At 38.3% G+C, this 19,290-nt stretch overlaps 2 protein-coding genes across 3 annotated transcripts in view; one reads left to right on the top strand and one right to left on the bottom strand.

Moving 5' to 3' along the window:
- Window positions 1-2,095: 2,095 nt before the first annotated feature.
- Window positions 2,096-6,627, bottom strand: PTRH2 (peptidyl-tRNA hydrolase 2). Of its 2 annotated transcripts, XM_072417315.1 has the most exons (3): window positions 6,487-6,627; window positions 3,893-3,962; window positions 2,096-2,842 (listed from the first exon to the last, which is right to left on the bottom strand). In XM_072417315.1, the coding sequence occupies exon 3, from the start codon at window positions 2,830-2,832 to the stop codon at window positions 2,317-2,319; it is 516 nt and encodes a 171-aa protein (XP_072273416.1). In that variant the 5' UTR covers window positions 2,833-2,842; window positions 3,893-3,962; window positions 6,487-6,627; the 3' UTR covers window positions 2,096-2,316. The 2 variants fall into 2 exon arrangements, with proteins under 2 accessions (XP_072273416.1, XP_072273425.1); XM_072417324.1 differs by lacking the exon at window positions 3,893-3,962 and having other exon boundaries at window positions 6,487-6,623.
- A 14-nt stretch (window positions 6,628-6,641) lies between these two features.
- VMP1 (vacuole membrane protein 1) overlaps window positions 6,642-19,290 on the top strand; it is a 98,258-nt gene continuing 85,609 nt past the window's right edge. Inside the window, exons 1-3 of the mRNA XM_072417305.1 lie at window positions 6,642-6,773; window positions 13,372-13,492; window positions 15,993-16,088. Of these exons, the coding sequence (XP_072273406.1) occupies window positions 16,013-16,088 (76 nt within the window). The 5' untranslated portion in view covers window positions 6,642-6,773; window positions 13,372-13,492; window positions 15,993-16,012. The remainder of the gene's footprint in view (window positions 6,774-13,371; window positions 13,493-15,992; window positions 16,089-19,290) is intronic.

Below are 19,290 nucleotides of genomic sequence, written 5' to 3'. Positions count from 1 at the left end.
TTTTTGAAGAGCAAGTATAATCTGGTGTAATATACAATAAAATATATTGTCCATGTAGTTACCTGCCTTTGTCCTATGGTAATGTCAATGCACAGCATTGTTTTTCCGTGGGTTGCCTAATATTGACAACAGAGGAATATACTTGTGCCTTTGGTTTATATTCTGCCCTAGAAGGGCAGGGGACAGGGTGACAACACACATGAAACACATATGAAATTGGTAAACTCTACATGGACCAACCCCATCAGATGATATACTAAGGATCTATCAATGTGCACATAGGAGGTTATAGGAGGGCATATAAACTTTTTGAAGAGCAAGTATAATCTGGTGTAATATACAATAAAATATATTGTCCATGTAGTTACCTGCCTTTGTCCTATGGTAATGTCATCTGTGTAAAAAGACACAACACTTATTTCACATTGCAATCATGCTAGAAGTAGCCACATTGCATGGCTACGTCATTTTCTGTTTGAAAGGAATATCTATAAGTATGAAATGGAGCATTTTGATTTTGCTGGCATGTCATCTGTCATTGTCAGGCTTATTTTTGTAAGATCTTCTTCCTTGAAGTTATATTGGTGGGGTATAGGAAAAAAAAATTTTGACTATACTTCTGGTTTTAAAAAACCTAATAATAAAAGTTATGTTTTACTGTAGTGGTTAATGAGCGGGAGCATAATACAGCAGGGGAAATAGATTATTAGGGTTATTCAGGTGTGTAGATGTGTATATGCGCAAAAGGAAAATCTGTGTTTCAAATAGAATCTCTCGAAATCAAAACATGTCACCCCCTGCCTGTTATTTTTATGTCATCTGCTGTTTATACCTATCCCGAATGATGTTCTTTGTACCTTCCACTCCTTTTTTTTTCTCAATAAATACATTGTTAAACAAAGAAATCAAAATACCTCCATAAATTAGGTTTTGTGTAATAAAGTGGAAGTTCTCCAGATGTGTCCAAATGCCAAAAGCCATAAGGGAAGTTAGTGCTGCAGCATGTGAAGGTGTTTCAAAATGTACCATATTCCAACTTTGGGTCCTATGCGTTTGCAGATTGGGTTTCTTTCAATGCTTCCTTTTTCAGAGGCTGCATGCATGGGGGTGTGTATATTGACTCAAGACATCTAATGTTGCAAAGGGTGTCTAAAAATGACTGTGCAGTATAATTGGCACAATCGTTGGACCAAGTGATGTCAATAACTTACACAGATCTTATCTAACATGATTTGTCCCTTCTCTCCAATACAGACACAATACAATGCCATACTGGAGTATGAGATCAGAAAGCAGGTATGTTTATTGAAAATGTTTACTGTAAGCATTGTTCAGTTCACTGGTATTCACAAGCAACTCACATAAACTAGGCTTTAAAGAAAAAAAGACTGAAAGGCTCTACTTCTCATTCCCTGGTAGCATCACTCATAAACTGCCATGTTATTTACTGAATGTTACTAAATGAAAAAAGAGCAAAACTCTCCTCCCCTAATACCTGCCAAATGATACACAGGGCTTTTCTGTGCAATGTGTTTTATGTAAACAAATATGCCAATAAGGCTGTGCTGCAGTACCATCCTAAGTAAATCATGTACTATTAGGGCAACATTTATATATTAGTGAGGCTGAACATATCGTACATTGTGTGACACAAATGGAAAGGGTGCTGCTTTTGTGCAAATACCTGCACTTGATAATTGTATCAGCTTTATTATTAAAAATGTTTTACCTTTGATAAATATGTATGTTTGAAATATAATTGGCAGCTATGAATAAGGGCAGGGTGGAAGAATAAATCTTTAGGTATAATGAAATATTGTGCAACTCTGAATCAAAACTATATTTTTCCATCCAAGTGCACCATTTAATGCTGTACACCGCCATGACACTTGCTGTATGTGTTCCAAAATAAAATGTATTTATAGACTTTTATGCATTTTGAGTAATGACGAATAGTATAGAACTGTTATATCCTTGTCTATGAAAACCGTATGGGACAGGCAATATGATAAGAGAAATAGAGATTTGGTGAGGAAGAACCACTTTAAAAAAAACAGTAATTTTATGAAAAAGCTAGAATACACTGCAACCACTGTGCAAGGAAATCAGCAGTCATCTTTATTGTTTTTCTCTGAAATTAGACTTGACATGTATGCTGCAGCCCATGGTTTTAAAACGGCTTAGGGAAATTACAAATCCAAAATATTCAACATGAGTATCAGTTATGAATATTGCTGCCTTTTTGTCTTAATTAAATTATGTCTTAAACTGTAAAAAAAACTAAATTGGCAATAAATGAATTAGGCAACAAAAACTTCAATAAAGCTTTAAATGTCCAGTCACTTTATCAATTAAATCACCAGGACCAGGTCCCACACCAAGGACAGTTCTAGAGCCTGGTGCTATTTGTGTGCGTCCTGCATCCTGAATCAGACTGACAGCCAGTCCTCGCTGTTTTGCCTGGGTGAGAAGCTCAACAAAAGCCTCCTCATCTGGAGCTTTCAAGACCACTTTGGGCTGCCCACAATATTCCCATTGCTTAAGTAACTCAGGATTTCTGTTAAGGAGCTGCTTGTAAGCAGATACTGCAGCATGTGAACACTGTGCAGCGACTTTGCCCTTTCCCATTTTCAAATCATTTCGGACAACTAGTACCATCTTGAACTCGCCACTCTCTCCCATTACACTTGCTTCACTTCCTGCATCGTTTCCTGTTAATTTTGTGACGTTCCTTGAACGGCCAAATCGACCGCGCAGGCTCCAGCCTAGTAAGACACCACAGGCTATTCCTGCTGACAGTGACAGACTTCCCGGGCTACTGAAGTAATCCATCTTCACTCACCTGCAACAAAACACAGGATGCGTTAACACTTAAAAAATAATATAGCTGAGAAAAAGCTGGTGGACCTCAAAAATATCTTGGATTTTGGTTTCTAAAATGTAATCTTAAACTACATCATATTACCAGACTGTATTGAAGAACAAATTGCAAACATGATATTTTACATTGCCATATATTTCTGTAGAACAAGTGGTTTTATGTGATTGGCATTTAATCAACTATAATTTAGTAAAAAGCGCAATAACCTCAAAGAGATAATAAAAACTAGAAGACTTCTACCCTATGCATCTTTTAATTCACCAGCAGAGGGCGTTAATTCACATTTTAATTGTGTCCATCCACAAATCCTGATAATCCAGACATCAGTAAAGCTCAGCATAGACAAAACAAAGAAAAATTAAATTGGATAAGTGAAACAGTGATGTGAACATAAAAATTACTTTTCTAGTGTAAATAAACAAAAAAATAGAGGTTCACCTACATTTGGAAATATAAATGAATATTATTAAAATATGACTATAGTGAGGACATTAGGTAGTAGGCCCCTCTGGGAAAGAGTTAGTGAAATAACCATGGGCTTAAAAGTAAAGAGCTGTGTAATATGTCAATGCTATACAAATACAAAATTGGACACCATGATGAGAGATGTATCAATCTATCTTTGCACTGGACGTTTATAATTCCCTGTACATGGGCACTTAAATTTCGGGAGGAGAAGTCAGAATATCCGCCCTAATTAACTGCAGTCTTATCATTGATTATTGATCACATTAACTATTTGTATTGCTGTGACTGCAGTAGATAACAATACACGGTTATACATTTGTGTGGTGTCTGGACAAAAAAAAGGTAAAACAAAGTTAATGATGGGGATTAAAATCTAAGTCTTAGGTTTTTAGTTAAATTGGTAATTGCTGTTTAGCTTTCCTTCAATCCCAAAATTACAATGTGAGCAGCCACCAGTGAGAGGAATCTGCACTGCCCTACATTATAGGTAGGTATATAATAAACGGTAGAGATAGGCATTCAGAAATATCCTAAAAAACCCACCAGTTATGTAAAGTTATCTTCTTGTAGACAGTCTGTTTATCGTCAATTATTTTTTCGTGTGATAGGTTTGCTGTAGAAAAAAAAAGTTAAAGTGTGTTGTATTCATCAGGTACCAAAGTGGACATAAACATTTAAATTACATTCTGTACCTTCCTTTCTGTATGCTTTAGACATTTTGGATTTAAAGTTAAATTTACATAGCAAGACTTTATCTAATAATTGTACCTTTCTTTTATGTTGTACACTGCACCTGAGGGAGACGACAGAGCAGCACTCCCCGCTGCACTTTCACCCCTTCACTTGCATTACAATTGCTCATTGGCCGTGCATCCGCCAGGACGGTCGTGGATGGATGATGAGCACTGTACACACGCCAGTATCTTGTCTGACATCAGCCCTGAGCCGATAATTAGGCGAGAACTATTGCACGTGTGTACGTAGCCTTACACTTACTCAGAGGGCGTTTGTAGGCACCAGAAATTATTATTTGCACCTAGGCAAAAACCTGAAGGGGTTGTTATTTAAAGCAAATGGCTAAAAAGATATATCGGACCATGAGTTTTCAGGCTTCGAGTCATCTAAGAAAAAAGAATCAATGCACAAGCACCTCTTGGTGGATATGAAATATTTGCTAAAATATATATACACGCATGCTATTGTATTTGATGTCATGAGCCAACATGTCATGTTTGCATGTACAGTCATAAGAAAAAAGTGCAATTCTAGGGTTTTATGAATCAGGACATTATAAAAAAAATCTGGTCCCCATGATTAATTAGCTTGTAGAAACTTTAGCAGCAATACTTGAAGTAATTGTTTTTTTGTATGACTTGATAATTGCCTGGCATCATAGGAAATTTGGCAGTCTTATTTTGCTGGTGTGCTTGGCATCATTGTCTTGTTGCATGACCCAATCTGGGCCAAGATTTAGCCATCACAAAGATTGCTTTAGAATACTTGAGTACAAGAAGTTTGTGTTCAACTCAAAGATTTCAATTGCTGTGCATTCAAAAAGGCCCAAATCATCACCTCACTGTCTTGTGGTTTTTCAGATTCAACTTTGCAAACCTAAGCTATGCAACCATGTTCTTTTTAGATATGAGGCTTTTCTATTCAATCCTTCCAAACTTTTACATATTGAGCTTTAACATGCTTTCACACTACCTGTTCCTGCAACAACCACAGCCTATCTTTCCCTGTCCAGCTGTTAGGCACAAGGCCCACTTTCTGCTACTGCATGATAAAGCATGCAGCTGTACTTCCTTGTTTTGCATGTCTATGGACAGTCATGCACACAATGACACAGCCCAGAGAGGCGGAGGAGCTCCATAAAGGGTCAGAGGATATTTTAGCTTCAGCAGTGATAATGGCTGGTGCTATGACTTTGCACCAGCTCCTTGCCCTGTCCTTCTGCCTGATCACTGACACCACCTTGTCTGCCACCTGCCCAGATCTTCTGCCTAAATATTAAGGCCGCCTTGCCTGAGTTGTGTTTCACCCACCAGCTGGACGCCTTCTAGTGGGGTGACCCCGGAGACCTGGAAGTATGTTGCACAAACGAGTCCAGTAGTCACCAGGATTACCGGCCCATCACCCATTGTAGGGTGCTCTGGCAAAGAACAGGTGTCACTTAGATTCTGCCCTCCAGGTGATCCTGCATTACCTGCCAGTATAAGGGATCATAACGCATGCTGAGGAATCTGAGAAGTTATCAGGTTTTTTGCAATTTCTCTGAGCATTGAAGAGGTTCACTTTTGGGTGAGTTTCATTAAAAGTCAGAAATGAGCCCTTGTAAAAATTGTGCGATTATATTACCCTTACTTCTTATGGACATACATGTGCTCTGCCTTTATTTGTATTCTCTTAAAGCAGAACTAATCACACCATTTTAGGCTTACCCTAAGAAAAAACACAAGTTAGAAGTGTTCAATAACAAACTAGTAGTGCATACGCTCCATTTACGCCTCCCCTCAGTGATAAGCACGCGGTTTATTTCTAGATTTGTCAGCCTATGTAGATTGTCAGCCTATAAGGCCCCCTAAAGATGTTTAATACCAGTAAGCGACGCTCTGCCTGGGCTGCCGGACAACAAAACAACTGGACTTTCAGATTAAATCTTCTGAACTTCATTCAAGGAGGAATACAAAGGTGTGTGAAATCTGACAGAGAATAAAGTCCTGTCTATGCCAGCATGGTGTAGATGAGGACTCTCCCTGTGCATTGGTCTCTTTGCAGGTAAGACACGCCCCCTGCTGGATGAAAGCAATCCAATCAGCAGATCTCTCCCCTCCCCTGCGGAGTTTCTCTGATTCACACAGTGTATAGCTCCTTCTCTGCTAGCAGGGGGCTGTCATTGTTTTCCAAAGAAAATGAACTGTAAACCTTTGCACTCCTTGATGCACCCAGAATGTGTTTAGCACTTTACACTGTAATGTTATTGGGCTATAAGGCCTTCTAACCTGACCGCTCTGACAGTCCATAGGAGTGCAGGAAGGCTGCACGACGAGGCTACGATTGTTCTATTGATATATAACACATCCCTATAGATGATATACAATGGAGTGTGTGAGGAGAGATCAGGGCATAGCGCTCACCAGCACACGTTGTCCTCTTCCTAATGGTCGCTGTGTGATGATGTCACAGCCGGGCGCTCGCCCCTGATTTCCTTTCCCTGTGCGCCCCTCTAGCTGTGTATTCTCACCCGCCCCGCACCGGTGTATTAGTCAGCTGACAGCCCGGGGTGTGCGGAGTACCGGGAGGCCAGCAGCGGAATCAGTGTCTGGGACTGATGACATCAGTGGGGAGGGGAGGTGTAGTGACAGGATGACGATATTTCCGGTGGAGTGACCCGGTGAGTGTGACAGACCGGAGAGGCTGGGAGGTGAGTGAAGATCGGGGTGTATGGGGACCTGTGTGTGACCCGGTGTGTGACAGGGAGGGGATCACCTTAATATTGCTGCCCCAGCACTGTGATCACATCAGGCTTGTGTCTTTGTGTGAGCATGGAGCCCACATCATAGCATGGCCATTCATTAGCATCAGGATGGTGGAGCATACCGGGACCTATATATATATATATATATATATATATATATATATATATATCACCATTGTGTATGTTACCTCAGGGCAGTCTGATGAGTGAGATTTGTCTGTCACAGTACCATCACAGATCGGCACTATACATATATACGTGTGTGATCACATCATTCTAATACATCCTAAGAAACAGACATTCATTTATTACCTTCAGACCGAGGATTTATATAGCGCCAACATATCACGCAGCGCTGTACATAACATATATATTATAGCCGGAATGGGCAGCCTGGGACAAAAAATATGCTGCACTTTTTATACTTTTCATGGGTTCAATTAGTATTTCCTTCAAGAGAACGAGTCACCCTGCTTTATATATATATACACAATCTCTAATTGCCATCATGTATAGGGATCACATTACCCTGGTCAGGGGCCCATGATCCAAATACAACTCAGGGCCCACTGTACACATGATCCACCTCTGCCTTCAGGCTCATTCATTTGTTTGTGGTACAGATATAACAATGTCCTTCTCTGTTTGCTCAGCCCAAAGAAGTATTTGGTACTTGATACACTTGCTTAGTAGATAAACATCACAAGATGTGACCAGATGGTGTTCATCAGTCAAGCATGATTCTTTTTCTTATCAGTAACACATCTCAAAAACTATTCAGACTTATAGGTTTGTTCTTCTTTACATATAGAAATACCTATTATCACATTATCCTTCATTGCTGTACTTTGTTTATACCAAAACTCCAGATAAGATACAAAATACACAGAATACATTATATATATATATATATATATATATATATATATATATATATAATTACACACACCGTCTGCATGTTGACCACCAGCAATGTTTTTCTCAATATACATTGAGCCGCACATGTATAGGATGCCATTCGTGCCATACATTTGTGCCAGTATAAATTAACTTGTGTACATGGGAGTTACATCATCCAGGGTTGGCCGATTAAAGCCAAGAACACCAAACCTGGAAGAAAATCAGGCAATGGTATAAGCATTGATGAGAAAGCCCAGATTGATAATTAGGAGGTGTAGTACAGTTCAAATAAAAAAGGTGGAGCACAATTTGGAGACATCGCTCCTTTCTTTTGTCATAATGTTTACTGTTTGCAGATCTTGGCTGGCTTCTATTGTAGCCCATCCAAACAAAGCCCAATTCTAGGCTGCCCAACTGCCAGCTACCTCATTCTCCAAAACATTACCCTCCTCATCCGTGTATATGAATGACAGGTGCTGTACAGATCACTCTTCAGGAGGCAGGTCCGTGACACGTCCTTAATCCTTTAAGTTGAATCGAAATTGTAAAACTCAGAAGACTGTGGGCATCTAGTGATGGAATGGGTTTATTACATAGGACAGTACCAGAGTGAAGGTGAACATTGCAGCCAAAGCTGGCCATTTTTATTTTAGAAGGGGATCTTTAAAAATAAATTATCCTAGCGTTGGGCCTAAAATTAGGCAAACAAATTTTAATGATTTTTTTCTGCAGTAATAAACTTTGTAATGTTTCTTTCTATTAAAAAAAAGGTTGCTTTTTTATGTGAAAAGATATCATATACAAGGAAGTGAGCCTTTCAATGCCAGCCTCCACATTAGCAGGATTTTGTGTCAGTTATCAGATATCTATAGTTTACTTTGCTATCATGTGTTTACACAGCAAAAGCATCATTAAATATTGGCACAAGAATCAGGTTGTGGGGAGGCAGACATCTCCCACGTTTAATTTTTTTAGATATCTATCTAGATAATCTAGATGTAATTGTGCATAAACTATTATTTTCTTAGTACACAGAATTATTATTGTAAGATACCTTCCAATCCTAGTTGTTATTATTATTATCATTAATAAACAGGATTTATATAGCACCAACATATTACACAGCGCTGTACATTAAATAGGGAGAGATAAGTATTTTCAGGGGGAGGTGGCCTTTAATAATGATAATCTGACCATTAATAACCTCCAAGGTTTTATAGTATTTCAGTTTATTTTCTCTGGTGATGTATAATACATTGCAAATGACTTGACCCTTCACACCCTTCAGCTAAAAGCACTGCCAGATGATGGTATTGATTCACTCCGAGCCTTTGTGGGGTTTATGGAGTGCAAACCAAAGCACAATTATGGCAGATTTACAGATTGTGTTCATTATAGAGAGTGTAGTGCAGCCCATGTAACACTGCTGCTCTTAACAATTAGAAGATATATTTAGGGATAAGTTTGATTTGTTGCCTTGATTTGCTGGCTATTTTTTCTGTAGTTGGTCTGTGTAATCATAAACCTGTACAAAGTGCATGCTTGGTGAACACAGGTCAGGATTAAGTGTTTAATGTCTTACAAGTCATTGATTAGGTGGACAAAGGTGGCCTGTGAACGGCAGTATAGTTAAAGCTGAAGTTTATGTCACCTTCCTTGGTTCCTCCATTTCACCATCCACAGATGGCTAATGAAATTTTAAATAACATTTTTTCTTTTTTACCCTATTTTAGACTGTGATGTCATTATTGGGTCTCCGTTCATCTGTGTGTAATGGAAGCAGATCAGCTTCCTGCAAACATCACAGCACTCTACTTTAAGAGCCCTCAGCACTTTCACAAGCTGGCCCTATGGAGAAGTTTTGCAAATATCAAAATGCCAGTGTGGGAAGTGTGGGTAAAGCCAATATGTGATTCTGAAATCTGAGAAATGAAAGGAGCTGGCTAGGGATAATTTGGCTGGGTAGGAAATGGCCAAATGAGCCCCAGCCAGGAAAATACCCTGACTTGCTTTAGCTTTTAATGCACAAAGTGAGAAACTCGCAGTGTGCAGTAAAATCAGAGTAAACCACAGTATAGAACAGGAGCCTTTACAACTGTATGAGAAGGAAAGTCCTGCTTACCTCTCACATTTGATGAATAGAATGGGTTATGTGTATAGAGTCACTGCCTATAGGGTCAGTTAAAGAAGTTGTGAAATGTTTAATGTAGTGTCTGAATGTGGTCACACCTGTTATTCTGCATACCATTATTATGTAGAAGAGAAAAGCATTTGTAGTGTGTAAGGCTAAGTTCAGACTAGCAGTTTTAAGCTTGCAAAAAATTGTTAACATTGGAACGAGTGGGTCCTTACTTTATCGTTTATTTGACTTCATTGCCAGGCCTAAATTAAAACTAGACCCCTTTTGCCCCCTTTCTTCCTTGGCATGCCACATTTTAGAGGTTCTTTTATGGCTAGGAGTGGGGGAACATGCTCGCCACCTTATTTCCTATCCAGGAACGTCAAAAGTCTTTTTTTTTTAATGCTTACAAACAACTGTACAGGCATTTGCAAACACTGACCAAAAACTATTTTTGCCTACAACCATTCTTGGGTGCCTAGTTTTAACAGTAGGTGGTAGTAGGCATCCATGAGAACTGGGAACACAAAATTTGTCATTTGTTGCCATGCCCACTTTTTGACTACCCAGCTATGACTTCTCCAGTGTTCTCTCAAGAATTTATTTTAGGCTGGTGGGAGGAAGCTGTAGAGGCGGCACTTTGTATTGTATTGTGACCTAACTTTTCAGTAACCACACAAAAGTAGCACCCAGCTAAAAGGGCAGGTTTTAGGCTTTACCATAGTCAATACTTGCCCATAAACTGGGACAACCAATGTTTTCATGGGCAGACCTGCTACATGAGCAAAGTCTAAAAGAACCCTGCAGGTATAAAGGCCAGGCAGTGCATATGCCACTCTATATGGGCATCTTAGAAGGTTAGAGGGAGGTGGCTGCTGGATTGTTTTTTTATTTTAAGGTGACCTTTGGTAAAAGTTCCATTTTTTTCTTCTTTAGGTAGGGCATTGATATTTCATACACACTAATACATTTTTTTTGTTTTTCATTTCCAATGTAATTTTTGCCAGTTTTCCTACATTTCATAGGAGCTACATTCCTTTATAGGTACCGCAGATGGAAAATGTTGTGATGTAATTGTGCGGTTTGGTCAGGAGTATCATATAACTTGTGACGTGCAGAGCTCCCTTATTTTGTATCTAGACTTTTCAGCGTAGGATGTATATTCTGTGTATTTGATTCCTAAACTAGAGACAGATCAGCATACTATAGTATTTGGTAAATGCAGAGTTTGTCTTTATTAGTTTTCTTATTGTCTGTGCCTCATCAATACTGCTATCTGAAGTATGAATTCATCTAACACTTCAGCTTCCTCTGCAGATTTTGTGACCTTGATATTTATTGGAAGTAGCAGTGTAAGGAAATGTTCACAAGCATCATGGTAATAAAATGGAGTGTCCACTTCTACTGATTTGCTTTAGGCAGACCTTTCCGCACCATTGCATGGATGCTTCTATTTCATTGATTTTAAAGATATAGTACACACCACTGCATTTTTATGAGTTTCAGGCTTTATTCCATTTTAAAATGGCACCTAATGTAAAACATAAATTAGAGGTTTGAATACAGTTAAATATAATGTATATATCAAAAAGAATGTTTATATCCTCTGTACCATGTACCACATCCCCAAATCTTACAAATGCAACATACAACCAAACATTTCAACTGTATACATAATAAACATTTTGAATTTTAACTGTTGACATACCATCAAACCTCCAATACCTTGCTGGTTGTATGTTGCATCAGCCATAGGATGTATTAATATATGTATGTGTTCTGTCCATTCAGTCTTTAGATTTACGCAGCCCCCTAATACAATACAGCCAGCTGGATGCCCACCACATTAATGGACAAACATAGCCACCAATAATACATTTGTCTTTTATTACTAAAATATATAATTACCCTCACTGGTGCCTATTGTGGATCATTAGAAAAATGTGTTTCTGGTGGCTGAAGTTGTCTTTTATAGAACAAGGTGTTGTCCACGCACTCTTCTCTTTTTTTTCCTTGTCAACAAATTCCAAGCTACATTTATTAGGGTATTTTTTATCTTCGCAAAGTTCATCTTTAAAATATTTGTACAAGAAATACATACATACCCTAGAAATTGCATCCTTGCATAGAAAATCTCATGTACATCATTACATATTTTGAAAAAAGCAGAAAACAAAAATATATGTTAAAACAGACATGTAACATTGCTCTGAATATTTAATAGCATAATAAAGAAAATATGTGGTTGAATTTCTCCATCCCTATACTGTCAATTATTTATATGTCCGCATGTACACAGTATAAGTCTGTTAGATTAATAATGAGTGATATGAAAACTGAGCAAGTCACGTTAAGCTGTGTCAGACAGGGTTGTCCTGCATTCATGGGGAATGATGTTGCTTTATCATCGTGAACCAAATATTAGCTGACTAGCCTAGCAGGATCTTCTTGTTCCTGGTATTTGTCACCTGCCTAAAGATTTGCTGTTCCCTGCAGAGTTGCAGCAAAATCCAAGGCATATACTGACAGTGTTACATGTCTTTCTTTTTTTTTTACATTTTTAACACTTATCACTTTCTAGCCTCACAAATATTTTTTCACTGAGATAATTATAAGCTTGCATTCATACTGAATTGCTGGTTATTTAGTTATAACAAGCAATGCAGTTTTAATGCAGGCTGGTTATTAGGACTTACATGTTTGCGTTGGAAGACTATACAAAACAATAAATCATATATTGCATAGAAATTATGAAAATGGTTTAATTTTAGCTCTATCTTATCTCATATAAATAAATATACAGTTTAGTTTTCATACTTTGATATGTTTAACAGGGAAGGCTTTCAGTTCACTATTTTCTCTATTAGGCCCCATTTACATTGTTGTGGCACAACACGTGTTACAGCCCTTTATGGTAATGTGTATTAACTGTTCTAGTGCTATTCACTCTGAATTGTACCTCAACGCACCCGTCAGATGAACCTTAGGTGCATCGCGTCACAACGCAGCACTCCCCAATGCTTTTTATGTTAGGGTTCATACACTTCAATTCATGTGGGCCCAAACAACAGTCCTCAGGTATTATTATAATATATAGGGTGTAGATCTCAAATTATTTAAAGAATTATATTAACATGGTAATAATATATAGGTTTTAGGGATTGAGTTTACAAATATTTCATATGTAGATTGTGTTTGTGCACATGTGAATTATTTACCATACTGCAGCTTACAGATGTCTATATAACGGTAGAAAACATGCAACACTACAGAAGTAGGAAAAGATTTATTTGTAAATGCCGATTGTATCCAGATTTGATGATTTGATAGCTTCTCACTTCTCTGTTAGTTATACTTGTATACCTTAAAGGAAGCCTGTCACATAGGCTGAGAACCTGTGTGATTATCCCATGAGGGACTTGAGTGCTGCTTACTGATTCTGGGGCAGAGATAGGTTTGTGATTTAATGATGGTGGCTTAGCTTCCAGTTACATAACTGACTTCATTTTTCTCTTAATTTCCTAGACTAGGGCTGGAGACCTCCTAAACTTGCATTGTGCTCGAGTTGATGACTCTGATGTGAATGACCCAGTCTCCTTTTTTTATTACAACTGGAAAACATTTTTTGAAAACCTTACTGGAGTATGTAAGTCAGATGCTGTTTTCTTATTACCTTATTGTTACATTTGTATTGTTCAGTAATATGTTTTTCCTTAAAGATTCTTTCCAGCCAAACCTTTGTCAAATGGGTTGGAACCTTAGGCTATGTACACACATGTAAAAATGTATTTTCATTATCCTTTCCAACAACTAAGGACTGCACGATGCATGAACGAATGCTGAATGACGGACAGGCACTCCGCTCTCTTCCCCTTTACTTCCATTACGATTGTTTGTCGTCTGTGGATCCGCCAGGACGGTCGTTCGGACAATGGACGACGAGCCCTGTAGGATTCTCGTCTGATATCAGGCCTGAACCGATTATCAGACAAGAACCATTACACGTGTGTACCTTACTGTCTCAGTGACAATATGACACCAGCACAGGATATAAGGTGAATTTTCCAAAATAAAGACACCGACAACAAAAAAATTGGTAGACTAGAACCCCTTTAAGTTTATTTAGGACCCCTTCACACTATTCGAGTGAGATAACTCTGTTGTCCCCAGAAATTTTTGTTTTCAGCGGGGTGGTCAAAAAGTGAGCTGGGCAACACTCAGCAAATGTAGTTTTCCCAGTTGTTGTTGCCATTGAAATCCAGTAACCCCTATAGCATGGAGGAGGTGGGGATGACCACTTCTGATTTCTATGTTCCAACGATACCAGAGGTGCTTAGTATTATTCTTTTATCACTCACCAGACACATAAAGTACAAATTTAATTTATTAAAATTCCTTACGTGCTTTAATGCTGTGTATCCCTGTTTTACCAGCTAATACTTTTACATATTTTAAGATCCAAAACCTTTTACCCAGATTTGTAGCTTTTGTTTGCAATGAACAGGTTTTGCATGCTCAGCAAAGTCTATGGAAATGCAAAACTTGCTTTGAAGCATGTCAAACACACCTGTCAATGAATTCTGATATCAAATTTATACCATTGACATGAACCTATAGCCTGTTACCCCCAGGTACTTAAAAAGGTAATCAGACATCAGTACTGATCTATTGTGATTGTTTTTTCATGCTGATTCACAGCTGTCTAAAACTTGTTTAGATATCTGCATATATTACCATATACTTACCTTATTTAGGACAACTGATTGGCACCCTGACTTTTGTGCATACATGACATTTTCTTGGTGTCTTGCAATTCAAAGTACTGATTGGAGTGTTACCATAGTTCCTGATAAAAAAAGGTAGAATTTTGTATAGAGTTAAGTTGAACCAGTGACCTGTTATATTTCTTGTGTGAAATTTTTTTTGTTGTTCTGTGTTTCCTTATTATTAGTGATTTGTTTATAGGAAAAAGTATACATTTTTATTTTTTGTAATAACTCTTTGAAGCCTCTAATTATGTGAAACTCCCACAGTCTCTAGAGCCTCGAAGATTACAGTGACACTGATTTATTAAAGCTCCCCAAGTCTGGAGAGGATACACTTTCATCAGTGAACCTGGGTGATCCAGCAAACCTGGAATGGATTTCTTCAAACTAATTTGCTTCTTGCTAGCAAATGTTTTGAATCCTGGACCAGATTCATTTCAGGTTTGCTGAATTACCCAGCTATAAAAATGAATGTTGGCATGCCACTGTATCTGTATAGTGAAGTTGCCTTCATAATAAATGGATACTAATAGATGGAAGATTAGTCTGCCTTTGCATATTATAGTCTTGTTGAAAATGGTTCCATTGCAGTTCAATTGCATGAAGTTGACCATATTTCACATATTTAATGTATTGTGCTACCAAATAAAACTTAGGTACTTTTTACAGTTTCAGTCTGATTAGTAATTAGACTTGCATAAGTGAATTACCAGTTAATTCTGAAACTACTTATGCTACAAATAATATAGTATTCAACTATTTTTTAGGATTATATTTTACCTTGCTTGGGTTTTTTGTTTTACTATTTTTTGTTGTCCTTTACTTTTCATATATGGTATTGGTTTTACCTGTTTAAAAGGTAGTGTGTTGGAGAAGAGTTCTGTTCATGTATACCTTGGCTTCTGCCTGTTTAGCTGGGAAAGGTGACTCCAGAGTTCTGAAGTGTACTTAATGGTTGTTTGCGTAGCATTCTGTGTTTATAACAGCTAGTTTTCAATTTCACATCTCTGGAAACTAGTCTGAATGTTAGAACACACTGCAGGGATTTACACACCCTTCCTGTCAAGAGTATTAACCGTATGATATTTCAAGTTGTTCTCCACATATCCAGGAATAAATCCCACTCAGTGTGTTCCAACATGTGCTGTGTTGTAATACCGTGATTGCACAATGTGCTTTCACAACTGATTTCTATCCCGTCTGCCTGGCTGGAGTGCAGCCAGTTTCATCCTTCATTTATGGTGCCTCGTTCTCTGAAATACATATGTCTCCCATGCATGAAGATAAACTGAACTGATACTTTTATTGTAAACATATATATATATAAGGTTAATGTGTGATGTGTGCAGCCATAACTGTGTCTTCTGCTTTCTTTGGAAGATTCTCAGCTGACATATGAAATGGCAGAGAATGGCACTGATTGTGAGCAACGGCGTGTTGGAGGTTCCAAAGAACAACACAATGGGAACTTTACAGGTATGTTGTTCAATTGTAAATAAATGCTGATAGTTTGTCCTGTGTTATATGTAACTTTCAGTTTCTTTGGACCTTGGAGCAAATCCACACAATCCTTCTACAAATTCTTTTGACACAAATCCTGCACCTATTTTTATTAATAATATTATTATCTTTATTACACTTATATATTTTTTTGATCTACATATTTACTAACTTATAAAAATTACATTCTGAATTTACATGAATAACTTATTGCAAATAGTAATACGGCCTTATTTACAAGCTTTTTATAGGTAAGAGCTATTTTAAGCAACATGCAGAAACAATTTACCCTATTGTTGGTTCTGGTCAATTACAAACGTCATTGCATGTCCTAGCTGCTGCTGTTTTGGTGAAACTAACATATGTTCCCACTCAGTTTGCAATGGGGTCTGTCTGCTATGATCACATGATCAGCCTCCGTGTTGTAAAGCCACATACACACGTGCAATTCTTGTCGTTGGAAAGGATCTTTCACGATCCTTTCCAACGATAAGAACTGCACGATGCATGAATGAGTGCTGTACATACAGCACCGTTCTGCTTTATGGAGAGGGGAGGGGGATAGCGACGGAGCGGCACCCTGCTGCACGCTCTCCCCCTTCCCTTGCATTAGGATCGCTCGTCGTTCATCGTTCGTGGATCCACCAGGACGGATCCATGGACGATGAACGACGCGGGCTGTATACACGCCAGATTCTTGCCCGATATCCGGCCGATGCCAATTTTCGGGCGAGAAAAATTTGATGTGTGTACATAGCTTAAGATGACAGCTTCTGCTGGGAAAATCAGTGAGCCAATCACACAATCATTCACTTCACTTTTTTAATTCTCTAAATAGAGAACTAGTCACAACTTTTAAGCTTATCTAGAACATTAAAATGTATGGAAAGGCACAGGTTTGTTTTTTAGTTTTCAAATAAAATAGGGAATGCCTTCTATCTTCCTTTTATTTTTGTCTGTCCATGCTGGGAAAATTCAACCTCAAATTTGTCCTGGAAACTATTGTCACATAGTAGGAAAATTAGGGCAAACCCATCATTGTGAGGGAAAATCCTTCACTGGGAACACCTGTTCTGGGGACAACACTCTGTGATGAAAATGTTATCTTTTAAAAGATTTCCCCTATTTCCTGTTGCATCTTTTTAGGACAGCAAATTAAAGAGGAAGTAAACTCAAAAGTGCCTAAAACAAAAAAATACACTTACATTCAATCCCACAGAGCAGTCAATCGGTACGGAGGTTTCTATTTGGTCCCGCTTCGTCCCAGTATCCGTCTTGGGGCCGCCATCTTCTTTTCTTCTTCCTACGTCACCCGACCAAGGCGCGGGATTGGGTGATCTAGTTTGGGAAAAAAACTTGTCAAAGTCACTGCACATGCGTGAGATCGGCTTTTTTTGCCCCCTTTTGACAAAAGGACCCCTTCTGTGCATGCCCGAGCACAGAAGCACCCAAGAGCCTCCTGGGTGTGTGACGTAGGTATCCCGGGAGGCTTTATTTGAATTTTCCTGTGTATCTGCATCCAAATCTTTTTAGAAATAGTGATGAGGCCTTCTCAGTCTTGCATCTGAAGAAAGAGAGCACCCTTATATGGCCAAACAATTTTTTTTAGTTATTCTCTCACAATATATTTATAAACATCATAGATTGATTTCAGTCTTAAAGTTTTATAAATGTGTAGGCTTAAGCTGTGTACATTTGCTAGGCTATTGTTGCCTAAGACAATTTGTCATGATCATTTGACAGATCAATGAATGGCCGATCAAGGATGACCGCTGTACTTTGCTGTAAAAGAGCACACAATAGGATGCAACTTGGTCCTCATCCCCTTTTCCTTCTTCATAGAACAGAATAGTGCTTTTTTACATTCTTTGGGCTCTTTTGAACTGTTATGCAAATGTATGTTCGGGGTGACAACAGTACTAGGACCCGATTTATGAAAGCTCTTGAAGGCTGGAGTAGATACACTTTCATCAGTGACGCTGGGTGATCCAGCAAACCTGCATTGAATTTCTTTAAAGTAATTTCCTTTTTGATAGCAAATGCTTTGAACCCTGGACCAGATCCATTCTAGGGTTGCTGTATTACTCAACTTCACTGATGAAAGTGTATCCTCTCCAGCCCGGGAGAGCTTTAAGGAATCATGCCCAGTATTTGGTAGTTTGCAAGCCAGCAACCTTCAAATTTCAGGTGACCTCCCAGCTCTTGACTCTAAATTCCAGATAGCAGCAGATTATAAAGATTTTAATATTTTATGGATTTACTTTTCACATTTCCAGCAAGTTCTACATAAATACTGTTCTTCATACCCCCCAGAGATATTGGTTAGTTTAGCCCAATGAATATGATGCAGACATTGCGCTGCGGCAGTAAGAGGGATTAAAACATTAAACCCCCAGGAGTTAGCTTTGAAATTGTATGCTGAGAAATGTGTATTCCATGGTTACAATCCTGTCTACATCAACACTGATTTCTGTAGAAGTACTTCTGAAAAGCTAATGTTGTTTTTTGTGGCTGAAAGAGGAAGCCATGTGCTGATCTGTTTGCACAAGAAAGCGTCTTCTATCAAAGTGATAGATATCTCTCTCTATATATATATATATATATATATATATATATATATATATATATATATATGCATGTTTTTGGTTATACAGTCTATGCCAGAAGAAATGCTTAAAAGGTAAAAAGTATGTTGCCACACCATTTATTTTAGCCATGTTATGTACCTGGAAAGCCTCTTGTGTAGACATTGAAATAGCTCGAAAGCAATGCCATCTTGTATGTGATGTCAGCAGTCCTGATCGATACCATGACGCTATAGCAGGGTTTCTAAACCAGGGTTCCTCAAGAGGTTGCCAGGGTCTCCCATGAGCAGTTTGTGCTTTTTGAGTCAATTTAACTGACACCAATGATCTTTTTGGCTATCTGTAAGGGTAACATTCTTTACAATGGCCAGCAATGTAAGAGGAATTCTATCTATTAACCACCACAGTAATATACTGTGAGCTGCGGCTTATTACTGTAATTCTAGCAGGGGTTCCCCCCATGGTAAAAGGGTCAAGAAAGTCTGCTCTGCAGTATCTTCCTTCACCTTTACTATGTCGGCTTTGTTAAAGAAGATGGGCAGAGATTCTGGGTGAGCAGAGATAGTAATAATTACACAGTATCAGAAGAAGAG

Source organism: Pyxicephalus adspersus, chromosome 1 (genome assembly GCF_032062135.1).
Source record: "Pyxicephalus adspersus chromosome 1, UCB_Pads_2.0, whole genome shotgun sequence".
NCBI classification, from domain to species: Eukaryota; Metazoa; Chordata; class Amphibia; order Anura; family Pyxicephalidae; genus Pyxicephalus; species Pyxicephalus adspersus.
Note: the sequence above shows the minus strand (reverse complement) of the source record. Positions and strands in the feature narration are given on the sequence as shown.

Coding starts and splice junctions, on each gene's coding strand:
- PTRH2 (XM_072417315.1), bottom strand. CDS start 2,832: ATGGATTACTTCAGTAGCCCGGGAAGTCTGTCACTGTCAGCAGGAATA.